This window comes from Protomyctophum parallelum, assembly GCF_964188405.1.
Source record: "Protomyctophum parallelum genome assembly, chromosome: 11".
Lineage (NCBI taxonomy): Eukaryota > Metazoa > Chordata > Actinopteri > Myctophiformes > Myctophidae > Protomyctophum > Protomyctophum parallelum.
In genome coordinates this window covers 52,412,840-52,431,420 of record NC_139707.1, presented here as the reverse complement: position 1 = coordinate 52,431,420, position 18,581 = coordinate 52,412,840, and the positions used below count along the sequence as shown (strand labels likewise).

General features: G+C 44.2%; 2 protein-coding genes and 1 long non-coding RNA gene across 3 annotated transcripts in view; all 3 read right to left on the bottom strand.

Annotated features, from left to right (window-relative positions):
• Positions 1-1,896: 1,896 nt before the first annotated feature.
• On the bottom strand, positions 1,897-5,210 carry LOC310867220 (uncharacterized protein). Its single transcript, XM_083777108.1, has 4 exons — positions 4,907-5,210; positions 4,281-4,441; positions 2,721-2,913; positions 1,897-2,008 (listed from the first exon to the last, which is right to left on the bottom strand). The coding sequence occupies exons 1-4, from the start codon at positions 5,156-5,158 to the stop codon at positions 1,907-1,909; spliced, it is 708 nt and encodes a 235-aa protein (XP_083633234.1). The 5' UTR covers positions 5,159-5,210; the 3' UTR covers positions 1,897-1,906.
• Positions 5,211-6,596: 1,386 nt separating this feature from the next.
• LOC310866327 lies at positions 6,597-7,737 on the bottom strand. Its single transcript, XR_014569913.1, has 3 exons — positions 7,664-7,737; positions 7,193-7,282; positions 6,597-6,664 (listed from the first exon to the last, which is right to left on the bottom strand). It is a non-coding gene; the product is annotated as an uncharacterized lncRNA (long non-coding RNA).
• LOC310867093 (actin filament-associated protein 1-like 2) overlaps positions 7,735-18,581 on the bottom strand; it is a gene marked incomplete at its 3' end in the record, with an annotated part of 11,930 nt that continues 1,083 nt past the window's right edge. The window contains exons 2-8 of the mRNA XM_083776888.1: positions 15,010-15,174; positions 12,693-12,764; positions 12,346-12,380; positions 9,470-9,611; positions 8,646-8,959; positions 7,825-7,900; positions 7,735-7,772 (exon numbers count right to left, since the gene is read on the bottom strand). Coding sequence (XP_083633014.1) covers positions 7,735-7,772; positions 7,825-7,900; positions 8,646-8,959; positions 9,470-9,611; positions 12,346-12,380; positions 12,693-12,764; positions 15,010-15,174 — 842 coding nt within the window. The remainder of the gene's footprint in view (positions 7,773-7,824; positions 7,901-8,645; positions 8,960-9,469; positions 9,612-12,345; positions 12,381-12,692; positions 12,765-15,009; positions 15,175-18,581) is intronic.

The window sequence follows — 18,581 nt, the reverse complement described above, 5'->3', positions numbered from 1 at the left end:
GCAAGGCGATTACAAGGCGCAGTGTGGCCTGGGGCCAGGGAACTCAAACTGCAATGCGATCCGGGCAGAAGAGACTCAGACTCCCCCCACAAAGATTCCTCGGGAGAAACCATGTAGAAACAGGAGGGGAGGGGGAATCGAGTGTATTCACAGACACTAGACTACTACTAGAGTATGGGTAACTCCATTTTAGATGCCCTGACATCTGCGTTGGTCTATGCCGTTGCCGTGCAGACCCATACGTGTAATGGAGGCATTGGAGGAGGGAGCGTCTTCGCCACAGACAGACCTCTTTTCAGGAGGGAGGGGCTTTTTACTCCCGGATCACATATTGGAGCTTCCTGGAGACGATCGCTGTTATTTTCCTCGGTGTCCTGGAGCATAGGACGTTGATGTACAGTAAGCAATAAAAAAACGTATAAAACGTATACATACGCTTCGCGCGTACGGCGTTCGATATTAATAAAGCGTATGGATACGTTTCCAGCATTTTTTGTGTTAACAGTATATTAATAGTAGTAGTAAGGTTAGGTTTAGGGGTGTTATATTAACAGTATATTAATAGTAGTAGTAAGGTTAGGTTTAGGGGTGTTATATTAACAGTATATTAATAGTAGTAGTAAGGTTAGGTTTAGGGGTGTTACATTAACAGTATATTAATAGTAGTAGTAAGGTTAGGTTTAGGGGTGTTATATTAACAGTATATTAATAGTAGTAGTAAGGTTAGGTTTAGGGGTGTCATATTAACCTTCTCGCTGCAGAAGGCCAGACTCTGTCTAAAGGAGGAGCGCTTGTTTTGCTTCACGGCAGACGCAGCGGTCAGGTTGACCTCTGACCCCGCGCTCCGCCCCCCCGCCAGCTCCAACTTCTGAACGCCACGAACTGGAGCGCGCACACACACACGCGCGCGCACACGCACGCACACATACACACACGCACACGCACACGCACGCACACGCACACGCACGCACGCACGCACACGTACGCACGCACGCACGCACGCACGCACAATGTGATATAATATATTATTTATGTCCACATAAGAGATACAATACAAGGACAAATGCTGTATAAATGTACAGTCAGAAAATAGTTTTGTTTTGGTTCAATAAAGTGCCGCAGGCCCGCCCCCTTTCAGTCCCGCCCACTTTCAGGCCCGCCCCCTTTCAGTCCCGCCCCCTTTCAGTCCCGCCCCCCTTTCAGTCCCGCCCCTTTTCAGGACCTCCCCCTTTCAGTCCCGCCCCCTTTCAGGCCCGCCCCCTTTCAGTCCGGCCCCCTTTCAGTCCCGCCCCCTTTCAGTCCCTCCCCCTTTCAGTCCCGCCCCCTTTCAGTACGACGATTGGACGGTAACAGTATAACTCACTGTGATTGGAGGTAACAGTATAACTCACTGTGATTGGAGGTAACAGTATAACTCACTGTGATTGGAGGTAACAGTATAACTCACTGTGATTGGAGGTAACAGTATAACTCACTGTGATTGGACGGTAACAGTATGACTCACTATGATTGGAGGTAACTATAACTCACTGTGATTGGAGGTAACTATAACTCACTGTGATTGGAGGTAACAGTATAACTCACTGTGATTGGAGGTAACTATAACTCACTGTGATTGGAGGTAACAGTATAACTCACTGTGATTGGAGGTAACTATAACTCACTGTGATTGGAGGTAACAGTATGACTCACTGTGATTGGAGGTAACAGTATAACTCACTGTGATTGGAGGTAACAGTATGACTCACTGTGATTGGAGGTAACTATAACTCACTGCGATTGGAGGTAACAGTATAACTCACTGTGATTGGAGGTAACTATAACTCACTGTGATTGGAGGTAACAGTATAACTCACTGTGATTGGAGGTAACTATAACTCACTGTGATTGGAGGTAACAGTATGACTCACTGTGATTGGAGGTAACAGTATAACTCACTGTGATTGGTGAAGACGGTGTTGCTGTAGGTAACGGAGTCTCCTTGAACTTCATCCTGATTGGTCTGGAACTGATGGAGGGGAGGAGTCAGGAGGAAGAGATGGTAAAAATCAGACCCATGTGAAGTGAGCGGCGCTCTAATCACCATACATCATCTCATGAACAACTAATATTTATGATTGTATTTAACTAGCATCATCAATATTTATGATTGTATTTAACTAGCATCATCAATATTTATGATTCTATTTAACTATCATCATCAATATTTATGATTCTATTTAATATTTAATATCAATGATCTTTTTGTCAGGTGTGAACAAAAAGTATAACTTTTTCAGCCTAATTTCACATTACCAAATGTTTCCCTGATGAAGGCTTAACCGCCGAAACGTTGGATATTCCTGTCTTACCTGCTGTCCTAATAAATATTGGTACTCTAGCTATTGGTGTGTATGGCCACCTTCTTGTTTATTCAAGATCTCCTCTACATTACCAAATGTAACCATGAGCAAAGGTACAAAGACAATAAATAAATACAAGGAACACTGACAAATGATACTCTGGGAAATGTTCAAATAAATGTCCAGTAAAAACGTCTCATACTGAATCCGTTCAGAATACCGTTCAGTTATGAAGCTACGGGCCTGCCCTAGAACATATAATATAATGGTATAGCCTATACCAGCATGTGAATGGAACGTACCAGTATAAACCCCCCCCTATAGGACGGATCGTACCATGTGTTCCACTATAAACCCCCCCTATAGGACGGATCGTACCATGTGTTCCAGTATGGAGGCGTTGGAGTAGATGGGTTGAGGGTGGACCGTACCACTCTGGTGCGGGGGGTGGTTCTGGAGCGTACCACTCTGGTGGGAGGGGTGGTTCTGGAGCGTACCACTCTGGTGGGGGGGGTGGTTCTGATCGTCCATGTAGTTGTTGGCGGTGGGGAAGCGTCGGGTTGTCAGTCCACTGAGGAGGAGGAGTTTTCATGAGGAGGAGGAGTTTATGGGCGTAAAACGGAACTAGTTGCTTGTTGCACCCAAGTACGCCATAAATGGCCTACTAGTGCGCAAGCAGAGCGTGCAAGTACTGGTATAACTGACTCTCAATGGTGACGTAATAAAGATATTATGTTTCAGTGTCGGGTGGATTAAAGGAAATAAATGCCTTATATATGTGTATGTAATTTGTACGTTGATTAGCGGTATACTGTGGTTAGTTGGGTCGTTTGATGCGTATGTCCCATGGCAGCATATAACGTGATGAAGATATGTACCAATGCCAGGATATAACGTAATATCTATAGAATTGCATTTTATGTAGTCACAGCACTTTATAGTACATATGTATATTGTATAATATTTAATATAGTACAGTATGTATAGTTGACATAGATACTCCACTGTTACGTTCTTAGTTTATACATGATTCATGATAACTACTTTATATATATGTGATGTATTGCCATGCTTTTGTTTTTGCTTAATGTAAGTCGCTCTGGATCAAGAGCGTCTGATAAAAGCCTAAATTGTAAATTGTAATAAAGATATGTTTCAGTGTCGGTATATATATATATGTAATTTGTAAGTTGATTAGCGGTATACTGTGGTTACTTGGGTCGTTTGATGCGTATGTCCCTTTAATCCACACGACACTGAAACATACATCATTACAGTACGTCACCATCGATAACCCATTATACCCTGGCATTGGTACATGCCTGGCATTGGTACATGTCTCCATCACGTCATGCTCATATGCTGCTACGGCTACGGGACATACGCATCGTAGCACCTGACCAACAACATTACTTGCGCGCTCTGCTTGCGCAAGTAATAACTGGGTGGGGATGCATTTCCAACTTGCATCGTTCCAAATAGGCCACTGTCCAACGGGCACCACTGTAGAGGCACCAACGGTGCCCGTTGGGCACTGGCCTACTTGGAACGATGCAAGTTGGAAATGCATGCCCCACCCAGTTAGTATGCCTGTGTCCCTTGTATGCCCTTATATGGAGTTCATTGTCAAGAATGCCCAAATATGGAGTGTATCAAGACGTCAGAACAACATTGTGATGTCAGAACAGGCCAGCTCCATATATGGATATATAGAGGTGACCGGGTCCAGAGCCCGGGCGGAGAGAGGCCTTTGTGCCGGTTCTGGACAAACGTGTGTCCGACGGACTCGACACCGGGCACAATTTTATTGTGTCGTCAGTGTTGAATTTGTTGAGTAAAACTAAACGAAAACTTTGACTAAATATGTTGACAATTTTGGTGCGTGCGTGCTTGCGTGCACGTGCGTGCTTGCGTGTGCGTGCACGTGCGTCCACCAACCTCAGTGCTCCTGTCTTCTCCAGTGTGTTGTTGTCGTTGTCATGGTGATGATGATTGACAGCTCCGTCCTGATGATGATTGACAGCTCCGTCCTTATGATGATTGACAGCTCCGTCCTGCAGCAGCTGAAGCCATCGATCCTTGTCGTCCTGACAACCAGCCTGACAGGAAGGAAGCTTTGACCTTATTAGGATGTCCTGACAGGAAGGAAGTTTTGACCTTATTAGGATGTCCTGACAGGAAGGAAGCTTTGACCTTATTAGGATGTCCTGACAGGAAGGAAGCTTTGACCTTATTAGGATGTCCTGACAGGAAGGAAGCTTTGGCCTTATTAGGATGTCCTGACAGGAAGGAAGCTTTGGCCTTAATAGGATGTCCTGACAGGAAGGAAGCTTTGACCTTATTAGGATGTCCTGACAGGAAGGAAGCTTTGACCTTATTAGGATGTCCTGACAGGAAGGAAGCTTTGACCTTATTAGGATGTCCTGATAGGAAGGAAGTTTTTAAGAATTAAAAACTGTCTGGGGTGTATGGGAAAACCTGGAGTAAACCATATGGGTCTGGAGGGTTTAAAACCTGGAGTGGACCATATGTCAGGGGTTTAAAAACCCGGAGTGGATCCGTACCTCCAGTACAGCCACTGTGACTCCGTGCTGCAGCAGTGTGATCCGGTACGACGTCTGGTAGTCCGCTCCGGCTTTTACTTCACACCCTCTGAGATGAAGCGTGTACTGGGGAGTCCGTTCCGTATGGGGAGTCCGCTCCGGGTGGGGAGTCCGTTCCGTATGGGGAGTCCGCTCCGGGTCTTCCTCCTCCCCAAACATCTTCAGAAGCCCCGCCTCCACCAGACACAGGAGGCTCTGCCATTGGCAGTTCATCAGCACGTTCAGGAAGCCTGTCAGCCAATCAGGACAAAGATCATTAAGGCCAGTTGACTCTATAGAGCGTCGCAGTCCCTCCCCCTTTCAGAACGACGAGTGGCCCAGGAAATGAAATGCAGTGCATTCTGACCATAGGATTTTCTTCAAGTATTCATTTAAAGACGGTTACGCCGCGGACAAAGCCAACTCGGATCGTGACAAATCATGACAATGAACACAATGTTTTGGGCCGATCAAATAATTTATAAGAAGAAAAACAAAACAAATAGTGATGTCTTGGCTTCCCTGCTTGCCTCTTGAAGAGGGCGGTCGCTATTTTTCTCTCTCCCTCCCTGGATGTCTTCTTACCCCCCCCCCCCCCCCCCCCCCCCCCCCTCTCTTTCCTTCTTTTCTTTTCTTTTCTGAAGATGCAAGTAGGCCGGGCGCAGCGCACGCTTGCGACCAGCAGCAATAACTTTGATCTGACTGATGTATTTATATGTGTTTCAAGCCTTATGACCTGCTGTAAAACCTTTTGCCCTTCGGGGACACTAATAAACAACCTTGACCTTGACCTTGTCTCCTGCCTTTATTTTCTTCTTTCTAATGATTTGATCGGCCCAAAATATTGTGTTCATTGTCATGATTTGTCACGATCCGAGTTGGCTTTGTCCGCGGCGTAACCGTCTTTAAATAAATACTTGAAGAAAATCCTATGGTCAGAATGCATTGCATTTCATTTCCTGGGCCACTCGTCGTTCTGAAAGGGGGAGGGACTGCGACGCTCTATAATGTGAACAGTTAACTAGCAACGCCAGAAGATACAAAGATGCAGTCTAACATTCATTGTCAATGGAAGCACAGCGACATGAAGATGCAAAGATACAGTCTACCATTCATTGTCAATGGAAGCACAGCGACATGAAGATGCAAAGATGCAGTCTACCATTCATTGTCAATGGAAGCACAGCGACATGAAGATGCAAAGATACAGTCTACCATTCATTGTCAATGGAAGCACAGCGACATGAAGATGCAAAGATACAGTCTACCATTCATTGTCAATGGAAGCACAGCGACATGAAGATGCAAAGATGCAGTCTACAATTCATTGTCAATGGAAGCACAGCGACATGAAGATGCAAAGATACAGTCTACCATTCATTGTCAATGGAAGCCTGCAGCGACATGAAGATGCAAAGATGCAGTCTACCATTCATTGTCAATGGAAGCAAAGCGACATGAAGATGCAAAGATGCAGTCTACCATTCATTGTCAATGGAAGCACAGCGACATGACGATGCAAAGCAAATCTTTGAATCTGCCTCGTGTGAACGTAACCATAGACTTGTATGCTGTGATCTTTGCATCTAATCAATTTTGAATTAGACATAGAGAGACAGAGAGATTAAAACAGTTCATTTATCCATCCTAGATAAATGATAATAAATTACCTTTGTTGTTAGTGTTGTTGTTGTGACCGCTGGGAGCAGAAGACTCTTCACACAGTAACACTGCACTGGACTGGACACACCCACAAGTATTATTAGTGTGTGTGTGTGTGTGTGTGTGTGTGTGTGTGTGTGTGTGTGTGTGTGTGTGTGTGTGTGTGTGTGTGTGTGTGTGTGTGTGTGTCCAAGTGTAAGTCAAAGCAGCTTGCAACACATACTGTTCAATCTCCCCCATTATAGGCAGTCGGTCTATTTGGAGGAGAAGGTGTTTTTTGTACCCATGATTTACTTTCGGTGTTGGTAATAATGTGACAGACTGAAGTGACCAATGTTGGCTGTGAATAAGTTCATGTGTTGCCTACTGTATATTCTGTACATTTAGGGCTTGTTTGGACTCAAGCACTGAGACAGGTGTGTAGTATATCAGAAGCAACTGAAAATATTTGTGCCCTTGATAATGTATTTTATAAATGTGGACTCAAATAAAGAAATCGAAATGTGTGTGTGTGTGTGTGTGTGTGTGTGTGTGTGTGTGTGTGTGTGTGTGTGTGTGTGTGTGTGTGTGTGTGCGTGCGTGCATAAATTAAAGGTCAAAGTTCACCGTGCAGGACGGCGGTAGTTCTGAAAAGAACATTGAGGACACTCTCTGAGTCAGATCATAGGATGTAGACACACTGACTTCCTCTATCACCTACACGCACACACACACGCGCGCACGCACGCACGCACGCACACACACACACATACACACAGAGAGGAGAAAGGAAGTTACAAATGTAAAGTGCTTGTGTCGGTAATGTCCATAAATCAGTTGTGATTAAATTAAATGACGTTTTTATTAAGGTTAGTTTAATGAATGAATTAAATGTGTCGGTAATGTCCATAAATGGTAATGTCCATACATGGTAATGTCCATAGATCAGTTGTGATTGGCTGATGTCCATAGATCAGTTGTGATTGGCTAATGTCCATAGATCAGCTGTGATTGGTTAATGTCCATAGATCAGTTGTGATTGGCTGTCCATAGATCAGTTGTGATTGGCCCGCAGATCGCAGGAATGGAACAGTTCACCTTTCTCCACTCCAACGCGTGTGATTGGTCGCTGAAGCCCAGCGTCAGCGAATCGGAGCCCACCACCACCTTCAGCTCCGCCTCCACCTCCCGTCCTTTGCCCCTCCCCCTCCCGCCCAGGCGGAGCGCCAGCACACGACCCCCCCGAAGGTCAACGCGACCCCCCCGAAGGTCAACGCGACCCCCCCGAAGGTCAAGTTCAACCTGAGGATGGAGGTCTGCAGCACACTTGTAGCACTGTGGAGAACACACACACACAGGTTAGTGTTAATAAACACCATACCAGTAGGGTCTAGGGACTATAAACATCATACCAGTAGGGTCTAGGGACTATATAGGGTCTAGGGACTATAAACAGCATACCAGTAGGGTCTAGGGACTATATAGGGTCTAGGGACTATAAACATCATACCAGTAGGGTCTAGGGACTATATAGGGTCTAGGGACTATAAACAACATACCAGTAGGGTCTAGGGACTATATAGGGTCTAGGTACTATAAACATCATACCAGTAGGGTCTAGGGACTATATAGGGTCTAGGGACTATAAACATCATACCAGTAGGGTCTAGGGACTATAAACATCATACCATAAGGGTCTAGGGACTATGAAGGGTCTAGGGACTATATAGGGTTTAGGGACTATAAACAGCATACCAGTAGGGTCTAGGGACTATAAACAGCATACCAGTAGGGTCTAGGGACTATATAGGGTCTAGGGACTATAAACAGCATACCAGTAGGGTCTAGGGACTATAAACAGCATACCAGTAGGGTCTAGGGACTATATAGGGTCTAGGGACTATAAACATCATACCATTAGGGTCTAGGGACTATAAAGGGTCTAGGGACTATGAAGGGTCTAGGGACTATATAGGGTCTAGGGACTATAAACAGCATACCAGTAGGGTCTAGGGACTATAAACAGCATACCAGTAGGGTCTATGGACTATATAGGGTCTAGGGACTATAAACAGCGTACCAGTAGGCTCCGCCTCCTGATGACACACAGCTGTTTGGTCCAGGTGCCGAGCCACTTCTTCCTCCACAGGTAACCGCAGAGGCGGGACTCCCCCCCGCTGGGGGCGGGACCAACGCAGGGCTGCGAGCCTCCCCATTGGACGAGGTCCCCGCTGGGGGCGGGCCGCACGGAGGGCTGCGAGCCGCCCCATTGTACAATGTAGCGGGCGCTGTCCTTGGCCTGGTCCTCTGGCTCCGCCCCTGACTCCTCCTCCTCCTGTCCGTCCTCCTCGTCGCCGTACGACTCGTAGAGACTGCTGTCGCTGTCGGCCTCCTCTAGGGGGCAGTATAACGAACTCGTTAACACATTTTTTACATAGGACGCCTAAGGCCGTCTTAAGGATTCGAACCGAGAGGTGCCTTGGACGTCGATGGACGTCCTAGCGCATCCTCAATGATACGGGGCGAGATAAGAATATTCAGAATTTTTCCTTTTCTTTTTTGGCCCGTTCGCCTTTTGGCTGCCGTACGCTAACGCTCTGGGCAATTATTAGCTTGCCGTTGATTTACATGTTAGCGCGGCGGAAAGAATGACTCGTCTCTCCTACTCCAGGGCACTCTCCGTGGTGATGAACGGATCGATATGCTGGCGCTTCATTTCTGCTCCTCATCCGTCTCTCTCCCGCAAAATATGAACGCTTTTTGGATCATATATCGTATAAATTAAAATGATCGCAATTTAAGGTCAACTTTGTAAAGTAAACTCTTTTAGGAAATTGTTTCCGGTTCATGGCTTTCAGAGTAAAAGCGCTCAGCGTGTGTGCGTGCGTGCGTGCGTGCGTGTACCAGTGACGGGGACATCAGATATGTAGGGTTGTGCTTCCTCGTAGGTATCTTCATCTTCATCACGATCATCATCATCTTCATCCTCCTCCTCTTCCTCACCCAGACCTCTGGGGGGGTGGGGGGGCACTGTGGGACCCTGGCTCTGATGACATCACAGGAATCAGGAAGTAGGAAGTCAGTTCAAAACATCCTAGAACTCATTCAGAATCATAAAGTTTCAAAGAATATTTTATAAAAATCATTATTCGTTTACAGTTTTAAAGTGTATTTCCGTGAATGAACATGAATGGCGTTCTGATGACGGCTTCCTGTCTGGGCTCATCCATCCATTCAATTTACCAAAAATATTTATGAATTATAAATTATGTTAATCCCAGAATCCTGTTGACCAATCATGAACATTTGATTCAAGGTTCAAGGTTTCAAGGCTTCTTTATTTTGTCTCCCAAGGGAGAGATCGGTCTTGGACCAAACCAAGTGGTGATCCCATACCTTAGAATTTACTCTATGCTAGCTCTATAGCAGATCAGCATTATGTAATGTTTCTACTAGAGCTGGGACTCGATACAAAAAAAATCTAATTAATCAGAGGCTTTGCGATTAATTAATCTAGATTAATCGCATATCAATATTCAACCCGAGAACAGCGAGAAACCTTTTTTTTTTATGTTTTTTGGTATCCCAGTGAATCAACGAATAGTGACTACAGGATACCACTCATTTTCAACATTTTACTGTCATTATATACCTGTTGTGGAAATAATAATAAAAAGTCACCCCATTCTGTGTTGCCTAGAACTGGAGGTCTGAAAAAGAAATAGTAACAGTAACAAGTACATCTCAGTGACATCACAATTGTTACTGTTTTTTGTCAGACCTCCAGTTCTAGGCAACACAAAATGGGGTGACTTTTTATTATTTCCAGTTTTCAGTACTATAGAAAAGCGCCCAGTGAGAAACGTTCCGCGGTGAAAAAAAAGGTGCGATTAATTTATCTGTAGTTAATTAATCTAAATTAATCGCAATTAGTCCCGGCCCTAGTTTCTACTTACACCAAAGAGTCTGAGCCTACGGAGAAAATGAAGGCGTTGGTGTACTTTTCCACACATACTGTACGTCACATGGGAGTGCCAGCTCATATCACAATCCATGTGCACTCCGAGATATTTATAGGAGGTGACCTGTTTGATGTCATGACCATATATGGTGATGGAGGTGTGGTCACCACCTATAGACCTGTGTGATGCCATGACCATATATGGTGATGGTGGTGTGGTCACCACCTATAGACCTGTTTGATGTCATGACCATAATATGGTGATGGAGGTGTGGTCACCACCTATAGACCTGTTTGATGTCATGACCATATATGGTGATGGTGGTGTGGTCACCACCTATAGACCTGTTTGATGTCATGACCATATATGGCGATGGTGGTGTGGTCACCTATTGCAGGGGTTTTCAACTGAGTGTGAACCAGGGACCACCACCCTGACTGAGAATCAACCTGGGGACCATTGTTGTATTGGGAGGAGGGGGGATATGGTCGTGGTGTGGGGGGGGGGGGAATAACCTTCCATATTAAACTCATGTTGCTGTTCATTGTAACTTATTCTATGACTCAGTATTAGCAGACACTTGCGATTCATTATGGGCACATGTCCTTATAATGGTGACTCAACCAGGCAATCCGGTACGGTTTCCCTTGAGATTCTACCTCCCTTTTCTGTGGAAGTCCTTGACATCCGTCTTCCCAGTAACTGACAACATCGACGCGTCATCATTTTGTCACCACGTCATTTACTGCATTGTTTCTCAACTTGTGGTCAATACGATAAATTCAAATACGAATCTTCACTTTCCTACATTACTAAATGCATGGTCAGGGACCACATGCAACACCTTCACGGACCACCAGTGGTCCACAGACCACCTGTTGAAAGCCCATGACCTATAGACCTGTTTGATGTCATGACCATGGCGATGGTGGTGTGGCCACCTATAGACCTGATGGATCCACTACAATTCCTTACATTAACTTGTAAGTGATTATTCATCACTTCACTTGTGAGTAAACTAAGGATAACAGTGTCATCAGAGAACTTGACTATACACACTGATTGGTCTGTGAGCTGTCAGCTGACACAGTCATTAGTGTATAGGGTAAATAAAAGGGAGGAACTAACTGTCCCCTGGGGGGGGGGGGGCATTACATCTCTCACTGTGTGTGTGTGTGTGTGTGTGTGTGTGTGTGTGTATGTGTGTGTGTGTGTGTGTGTGTGTGTGTGTGTGTGTGTGTGTGTGCGTGTGTGTGTGTGTGTGTGTGTGTGTGGTCATCACGTAGGCCAGATGGTATCGGTCGTCGCGAGAGACCACTTCCTGCCTCTACCGTGCCTTTCGACCAATCAGAAGGCAGATGGTCGCACGTGTAAACACAAAGCTTCCTGTCACACACACACACACGCGCACACACACCCACACACCTATCTACTCCCAAAGCTCAGTCATTAACAACAAATACACTCCTCTCTGAAAAATCCTGAAAATGTGGCACAAATCTTTGATTATATATTCTTTCAGAGCGAACGTTTTTAACTCAAATCTTTGCTTCTGGGGGGGGGGGGTCCGCAGCCACGTCCACATGAAAAGGTTTAACCCATTCTGACCTGAGATCAGATTCTAAAACATGTCTTCTATGTCAGTCGCTCTTCGATTTTTCAAAAATAGCAGACCTACGAGCTTGTAGATCTGCTATTTTTCAATAGCTAAAGCATAACATAGTGCTAACACCAAAATGGGTTCCCACGCAAAAAGGTTTAAGAAACACTGACAGAAACTATTAGATAGATATAGTTCTAGGTTTAAGACAGACTCACCTCTCTCCTCGGCCACAGAGACACCAAAACAGATTCTGTAGAGACACACACGCACACGCACACGCGCACACACACACACACACACACACACACACACACACACACACACACACACACACACACACACACACACACACACACACACACACACACACACAGTTCAGAGGTATGCTGAGTGTAGAAAATATTGCGGTCCGTAATGTTTAACAATTAAGGTTTCGCAAAACTGTGTTGTTTTCACCCGACAAGAAAATGCTTTCAGCCGAGCCCTTATGTGTGTGCCAATCAATCAATCAATCAATCAACCAATCAACCAATCAATCAACCAATCAATCAATCACCTGTACCAGGTGTGTCAGTCAGCTCGTTGCTAGGTGACGATGATGGACAGCTCATTATCATGTACTCAGCATCTTCCACTGCAGGATGACACGCACGCACGCACGCACGCACACACAGACACACGCACAGACACACGCACAGACAGACAGACAGACAGCATGGTCAGGGTACTAACGGATACATAGTTTTTCTCTTCAAAGTAAAAGTGGGAAAAACAGGAAAATCTGTCATGTTTTACTTTTAAACCTAAAATTTAAATGAGAAAACAGGCCTGTTTTTTTTTTTTTTCTAAACATTTGGAAATCAATTGGAAGAAAGCAGAAAAACGGCACCTGTTTTCGTTTGGTGTCATTTTATTGTATTTACATTTTCTCTTCAAAAAGGTTTCTTATGGTTATTATGACCTGCAGGGTGCTGGTAGTTGTAGTTTGTTCAGTAAACTACAGGTGGTTATTATGACCTGCAGGGTGCTGGTAGTTGTAGTTTGTTCAGTAAACTACAGATGGTTATTATGACCTGCAGGGTGCTGGTAGTTGTAGTTTGTTCAGTAAACTACAGATGGTTATTATGATTATATATAGGGTTAGGGTTAGGGGTTAACACTAGGAAGTCGGAGCAGCCGTTCTGACCGAATTTGAGATTTCAACGTTTATTTTCTTAGCCCATGGAGTCCAGAGAAAGTACCTGTAGTGGTAGGGTTAGGGGTCAGTAGATATAGGGTTAGGGTTTAGGGGTCAGTAGATATAGGGTAGGGGTTAGTGGTCAGTAGATATAGGGTTAGGGGTTAGTGGTCAGTAGATATAGGGTTAGGGGTTAGTGGTCAGTAGATATAGGGTTAGGGGTTAGGGGTCAGTAGATATAGGGTTAGGGGTTAGTGGTCAGTAGATATAGGGTTAGGGGTTAGGGGTCAGTATATATAGGGTTAGGGGTCAGTAGATATAGGGTTAGGGTTAGGGGTCAGTAGATATAGGGTTAGGGGTTAGTGGTCAGTAGATATAGGGTTAGGGGTTAGGGGTCAGTAGATATAGGGTTAGGGGTTAGGGGTCAGTAGATATAGGGTTTGGGGTTAGGGGTCAGTAGATATAGGGTTAGGGTTAGTGGTCAGTAGATATAGGGTTAGGGGTTAGTGGTCAGTAGATATAGGGTTAGGGGTCAGTAGATATAGGGTTAGGGGTTAGGGGTCAGTAGATATAGGGTTAGGGGTTAGGGGTCAGTAGATATAGGGTTAGGGTTAGTGGTCAGTAGATATAGGGTTAGGGGTTAGGGGTCAGTAGATATAGGGTTAGGGTTAGGGGTTAGTAGATATAGGGTTAGGGGTCAGTAGATATAGGGTTAGGGGTTAGGGGTCAGTAGATATAGGGTTAGGGGTTAGGGGTCAGTAGATATAGGGTTAGGGGTCAGTAGATATAGGGTTAGGGGTTAGTGGTCAGTATATATAGGGTTAGGGGTTAGGGGTCAGTAGATATAGGGTTAGGGGTTAGGGGTCAGTAGATATAGGTTTAGGGGTTAGGGGTCAGTAGATATAGGGTTAGGGGTTATGGGTCAGTAGATATAGGGTTAGGGGTTAGGGGTCAGTAGATATAGGGTTAGGGGTTAGTGGTCAGTAGATATAGGGTTAGGGGTTAGGGGTCAGTAGATATAGGTTTAGGGGTTAGGGGTCAGTAGATGTAGGTTTAGGGGTTAGGGGTCAGTAGATATAGGGTTAGGGGTTATGGGTCAGTATATATAGGGTTAGGGGTTAGGGGTCAGTAGATATAGGGTTAGGGGTTAGGGGTCAGTAGATATAGGGTTAGGGGTTAGGGGTCAGTAGATATAGGTTTAGGGGTTAGGGGTCAGTAGATATAGGTTTAGGGGTTATGGGTCAGTAGATATAGGGTTAGGGGTTAGGGGTCAGTAGATATAGGGTTTGGGGTTAGTGGTCAGTAGATATAGGGTTAGGGGTTAGTGGTCAGTAGATATAGGGTTAGGGGTTAGGGGTCAGTAGATATAGGGTTAGTGGTCAGTAGATACAGGGTTAGGGTTAGGGGTCAGTAGATATAGGGTTATGGGTTAGGAGTCAGTAGATATAGGGTTAGGGGTTAGGGGTCAGTTGATATAGGGTTAGGGGTTAGGGGTCAGTAGATATAGGGTTAGGGGTTAGGAGTCAGTAGATATAGGGTTAGGGGTTAGGGGTCAGTTGATATAGGGTTAGGGGTTAGGGGTTAGGGGTCAGTAGATATAGGGTTAGGGGTTAAGGGTCAGGGGTCAGTAGATATAGGTTAGGGGTTAAGGGTTAGGGGTCAGTAGATATAGGGTTAGGGGTTAAGGGTTAGGGGTCAGTACCTGTAGTGTGTGGGTCGGTATCGTCCTGTAGGGGTAGGGTCAGTGAGGTCAGTGAGGTCAGTAGAGTAGAAATACTCTTCCTCCGGGCCTGGGCGATGTAACTCAGGTTCTCTGAGTCCAGAACGGACAGGAAGTCCTGCAGGTCCAGGAGCAGCTTGGACAGCACTGGATGCACACACACACGCACACACACACACACACACACACACACACACACACACACACACACACACACACACACACACACACACACACACACACACACACACACACACACACACACACACAGTGTCAATGGCAAATATTGAGACGTGAGAGGACAAAAGCTGTATATGAGGGGCTATTATTATAATAATAATTATTATTAGTATTATATTATTATATGAGGGGCCCCTTAAATCATGGCAGGCTCCATATGACACGTTGCTCCAATGAGCTGCGGGTATACTAGACTGTGCTCCAATCAGCTTCAGGTATACTATACTGTGGTCCAATCAGCTTCAGGTATACTAGACTGTGGTCCTGATCATCCAATGAGCTGCAGGTATACTAGACTGTGGTCCAATGAGCTGCAGGTATACTAGACTGTGGTCCAATCAGCTTCAGGTATACTAGACTGTGGTCCAATCAGCTTCAGGTATACTAGACTGTGGTCCTGATCATCCAATGAGCTGCAGGTATACTAGACTGTGGTCCAATGAGCTGCAGGTATACTAGACTGTGGTCCAATCAGCTTCAGGTATACTAGACTGTGGTCCTGATCAATAACCTTCAAACTGATGTAATCACTGTTCACACACTGACCATGAAAATACAATGGACCGTGTGTGTGTGTGTGTGTGTGTGTGTGTGTGTGTGTGTGTGTGTGTGTGTGTGTGTGTGTGTGTTCATTGTATTTCCACACACTTCAGAGCATATGGCCTTCACACTACAGTTAATTTGACAGAGCTATCAGGCAGGTTTTGTAATGTTTACCTCACAGCACAGATAACCTGCGTGTGTGTGTGTGTGTGTGTGTGTGTGTGTGTGTGTGTGTGTGTGTGTGTGTGTGTGTGTGTGTGTGTGTGTGTGTGTGTGTGTGTGTGTGTGTGTGTGTGTGTGTGTGTGTGTGTGTGTGTGTAGGCCGGGAGTGGGGGGGGGGGGGGGGGGGTCATGTAAACACACTGGTGTAACAGAGTGTGTGAACTACTATAGGCCCAATCCCAATGGCCTCCCTCAAGCCCCGAAGCCTCATTGACTTTAGTGACGTCAGCTGTAAACTCCTTGACCCATTCTGACCCGAGATCAGATTCTAAAAGTGTCTTCTATGTCAGTCGCTCTTCGATTTTGCAAAAATAGCAGACCTACAAGCTCGTAGCGCGCCACTCGGTGGCGCGCTATGAGCTTGTAGATCTGCTATTTTTCAATAGCTAAAGCATAACATGATGCTGACACCAAAAGGGGTTCCCGCCCAGAATGGGTTGAGGGTGAGAGGCTGCAAGGGCTCCACATTGTTGTGAAAGGAATGGGACGTCACTTTGAAGATGATTCCGCCATTCATGACACTTTGCATCACTTTATACAAACTGTCCTCATTCACAGCCAGTGCCTATACTGTACATGCTTGGCCTATTTATACATGTCTATCACGTCTATTTTAGTATTTAAGCTGATCGTTTTATTATTAGTTTCACTTTCCTGGGTCATAGGGGTTGTAATATTCATATATAATAATTGTCATTATAAATTGCATTCCCATATTATTTTACTTTGCTCATCATGTTTAACTTATTCTTATTATTGTTATTAAATATATAGCCTATCCATCCATTCCGTCTCCCTTTGAGAACAGTGAGAATAAAGCACTATTGTGTTTGTTGACATTCTAACCGCGATACATAACTCATTTGTATACTTAAATGATTGACGTTCGGAGGATCCCCCTCATTCCCCTGGTAACGCTATGAACTGTGGGTAATTTCTTTGCCAAAGTCAGCATCGATGCTGACTTTGGCAAAGGGGCGGGGCTGAGCCCTCACTGACTTACCCATTTCAAATGGGACATCCCTCAAGCCCTCGCAGACTTCACATGAACGTGCAGCTAAATCAGTGAGGGCTCATTGAGTCAGCAAGGGAGTGGATTGGGATTGGGCATAAGTGTTCAGGAGGAGAAAAACTGTCAGACTCTTCACATACTGGAGCATGTCTGAAATAAGTGTCAGAGCTGAAATCGACATGTAAATATGAAATTAATGCTTAAACATGTAGCTAGGTGTAGAAGTGAAACTTTTCAAGGCTGTTTCCTCAACTCGCTGTTTCTCTGAAAGACATTACTCTATAAGCCATATCTCCAAAACTGGAGGGTCAAACTGAACAACCAATATGTAAATTTGAAGCTATGATTCCCTGCTTTCAGATGGTACTGGTACTGTACATAAGAAAACAAGCCCAAATAAACAACTACACTTTAGAAACAAGACCAAATAAACAATTACACTTTAGAAACAAGACCAAATAAACAACTAAACTTTAGAAGCAAGACCAAATGAAAAACTACACTTTAGAAGCAAGACCAAATAAACAACTTCACTTTAGAAACAAGACCAAATAAACAACTATACTTTAGAAACCAGAACAAATAAACAACTACACTTTAGAAACAAGACCAAATAAACAACTGCACTTTAGAAACAAGACCAAATAAACAACTGCACTTTAGAAGCAAGACCAAATGAAAAACTACACTTTAGAAGCAAGACCAAATAAACAACTACACTTTAGAAACAAGACCAAATAAACAACAACACTTTAGAAACAAGACCAAATAAACAACTGCACTTTAGAAACAAGACCAAATAAACAACTACACTTTAGAAACAAGACCAAATAAACAACTACACTTTAGAAACAAGACCAAATAAACAATTACACTTTAGAAACAAGACCAAATAAACAACTAAACTTTAGAAGCAAGGCCAAATGAAAAACTACACTTTAGAAGCAAGACCAAATAAACAACTTCACTTTAGAAACAAGACCAAATAAACAACTACACTTTAGAAACAAGACCAAATAAACAACTGCACTTTAGAAACAAGACCAAATAAACAACTACACTTTAGAAACAAGACCAAATAAACAACTACACTTTAGAAACAAGACCACTTAAACAACTACACTTTAGAAACAAGACCAAATAAACAAATACACTTTAGAAACAAGACCAAATAAACAACTACACTTTAGAAACAAGACCAAATAAACAACTACACTTTAGAAACAAGACCAAATAAACAACTACACTTTAGAAACAAGACCAAATAAACAACTGCACTTTAGAAACAAGACCAAATAAAATACTACACTTTAGAAACAAGACCAAATAAATACTACACTTTAGAAACAAGACCAAATAAACAACTACACTTTAGAAACAAGACCAATTTTACAACTACACTTTAGAAACAAGACCAACGTGCTTATAATAAGCACACATGGCAACACTAGTGACAAGTCAATGATATTCCCAAAAACAACTAAAAAAAAAAAACAGAGGAAAAAGTCACACACACACACACACACACACACACACA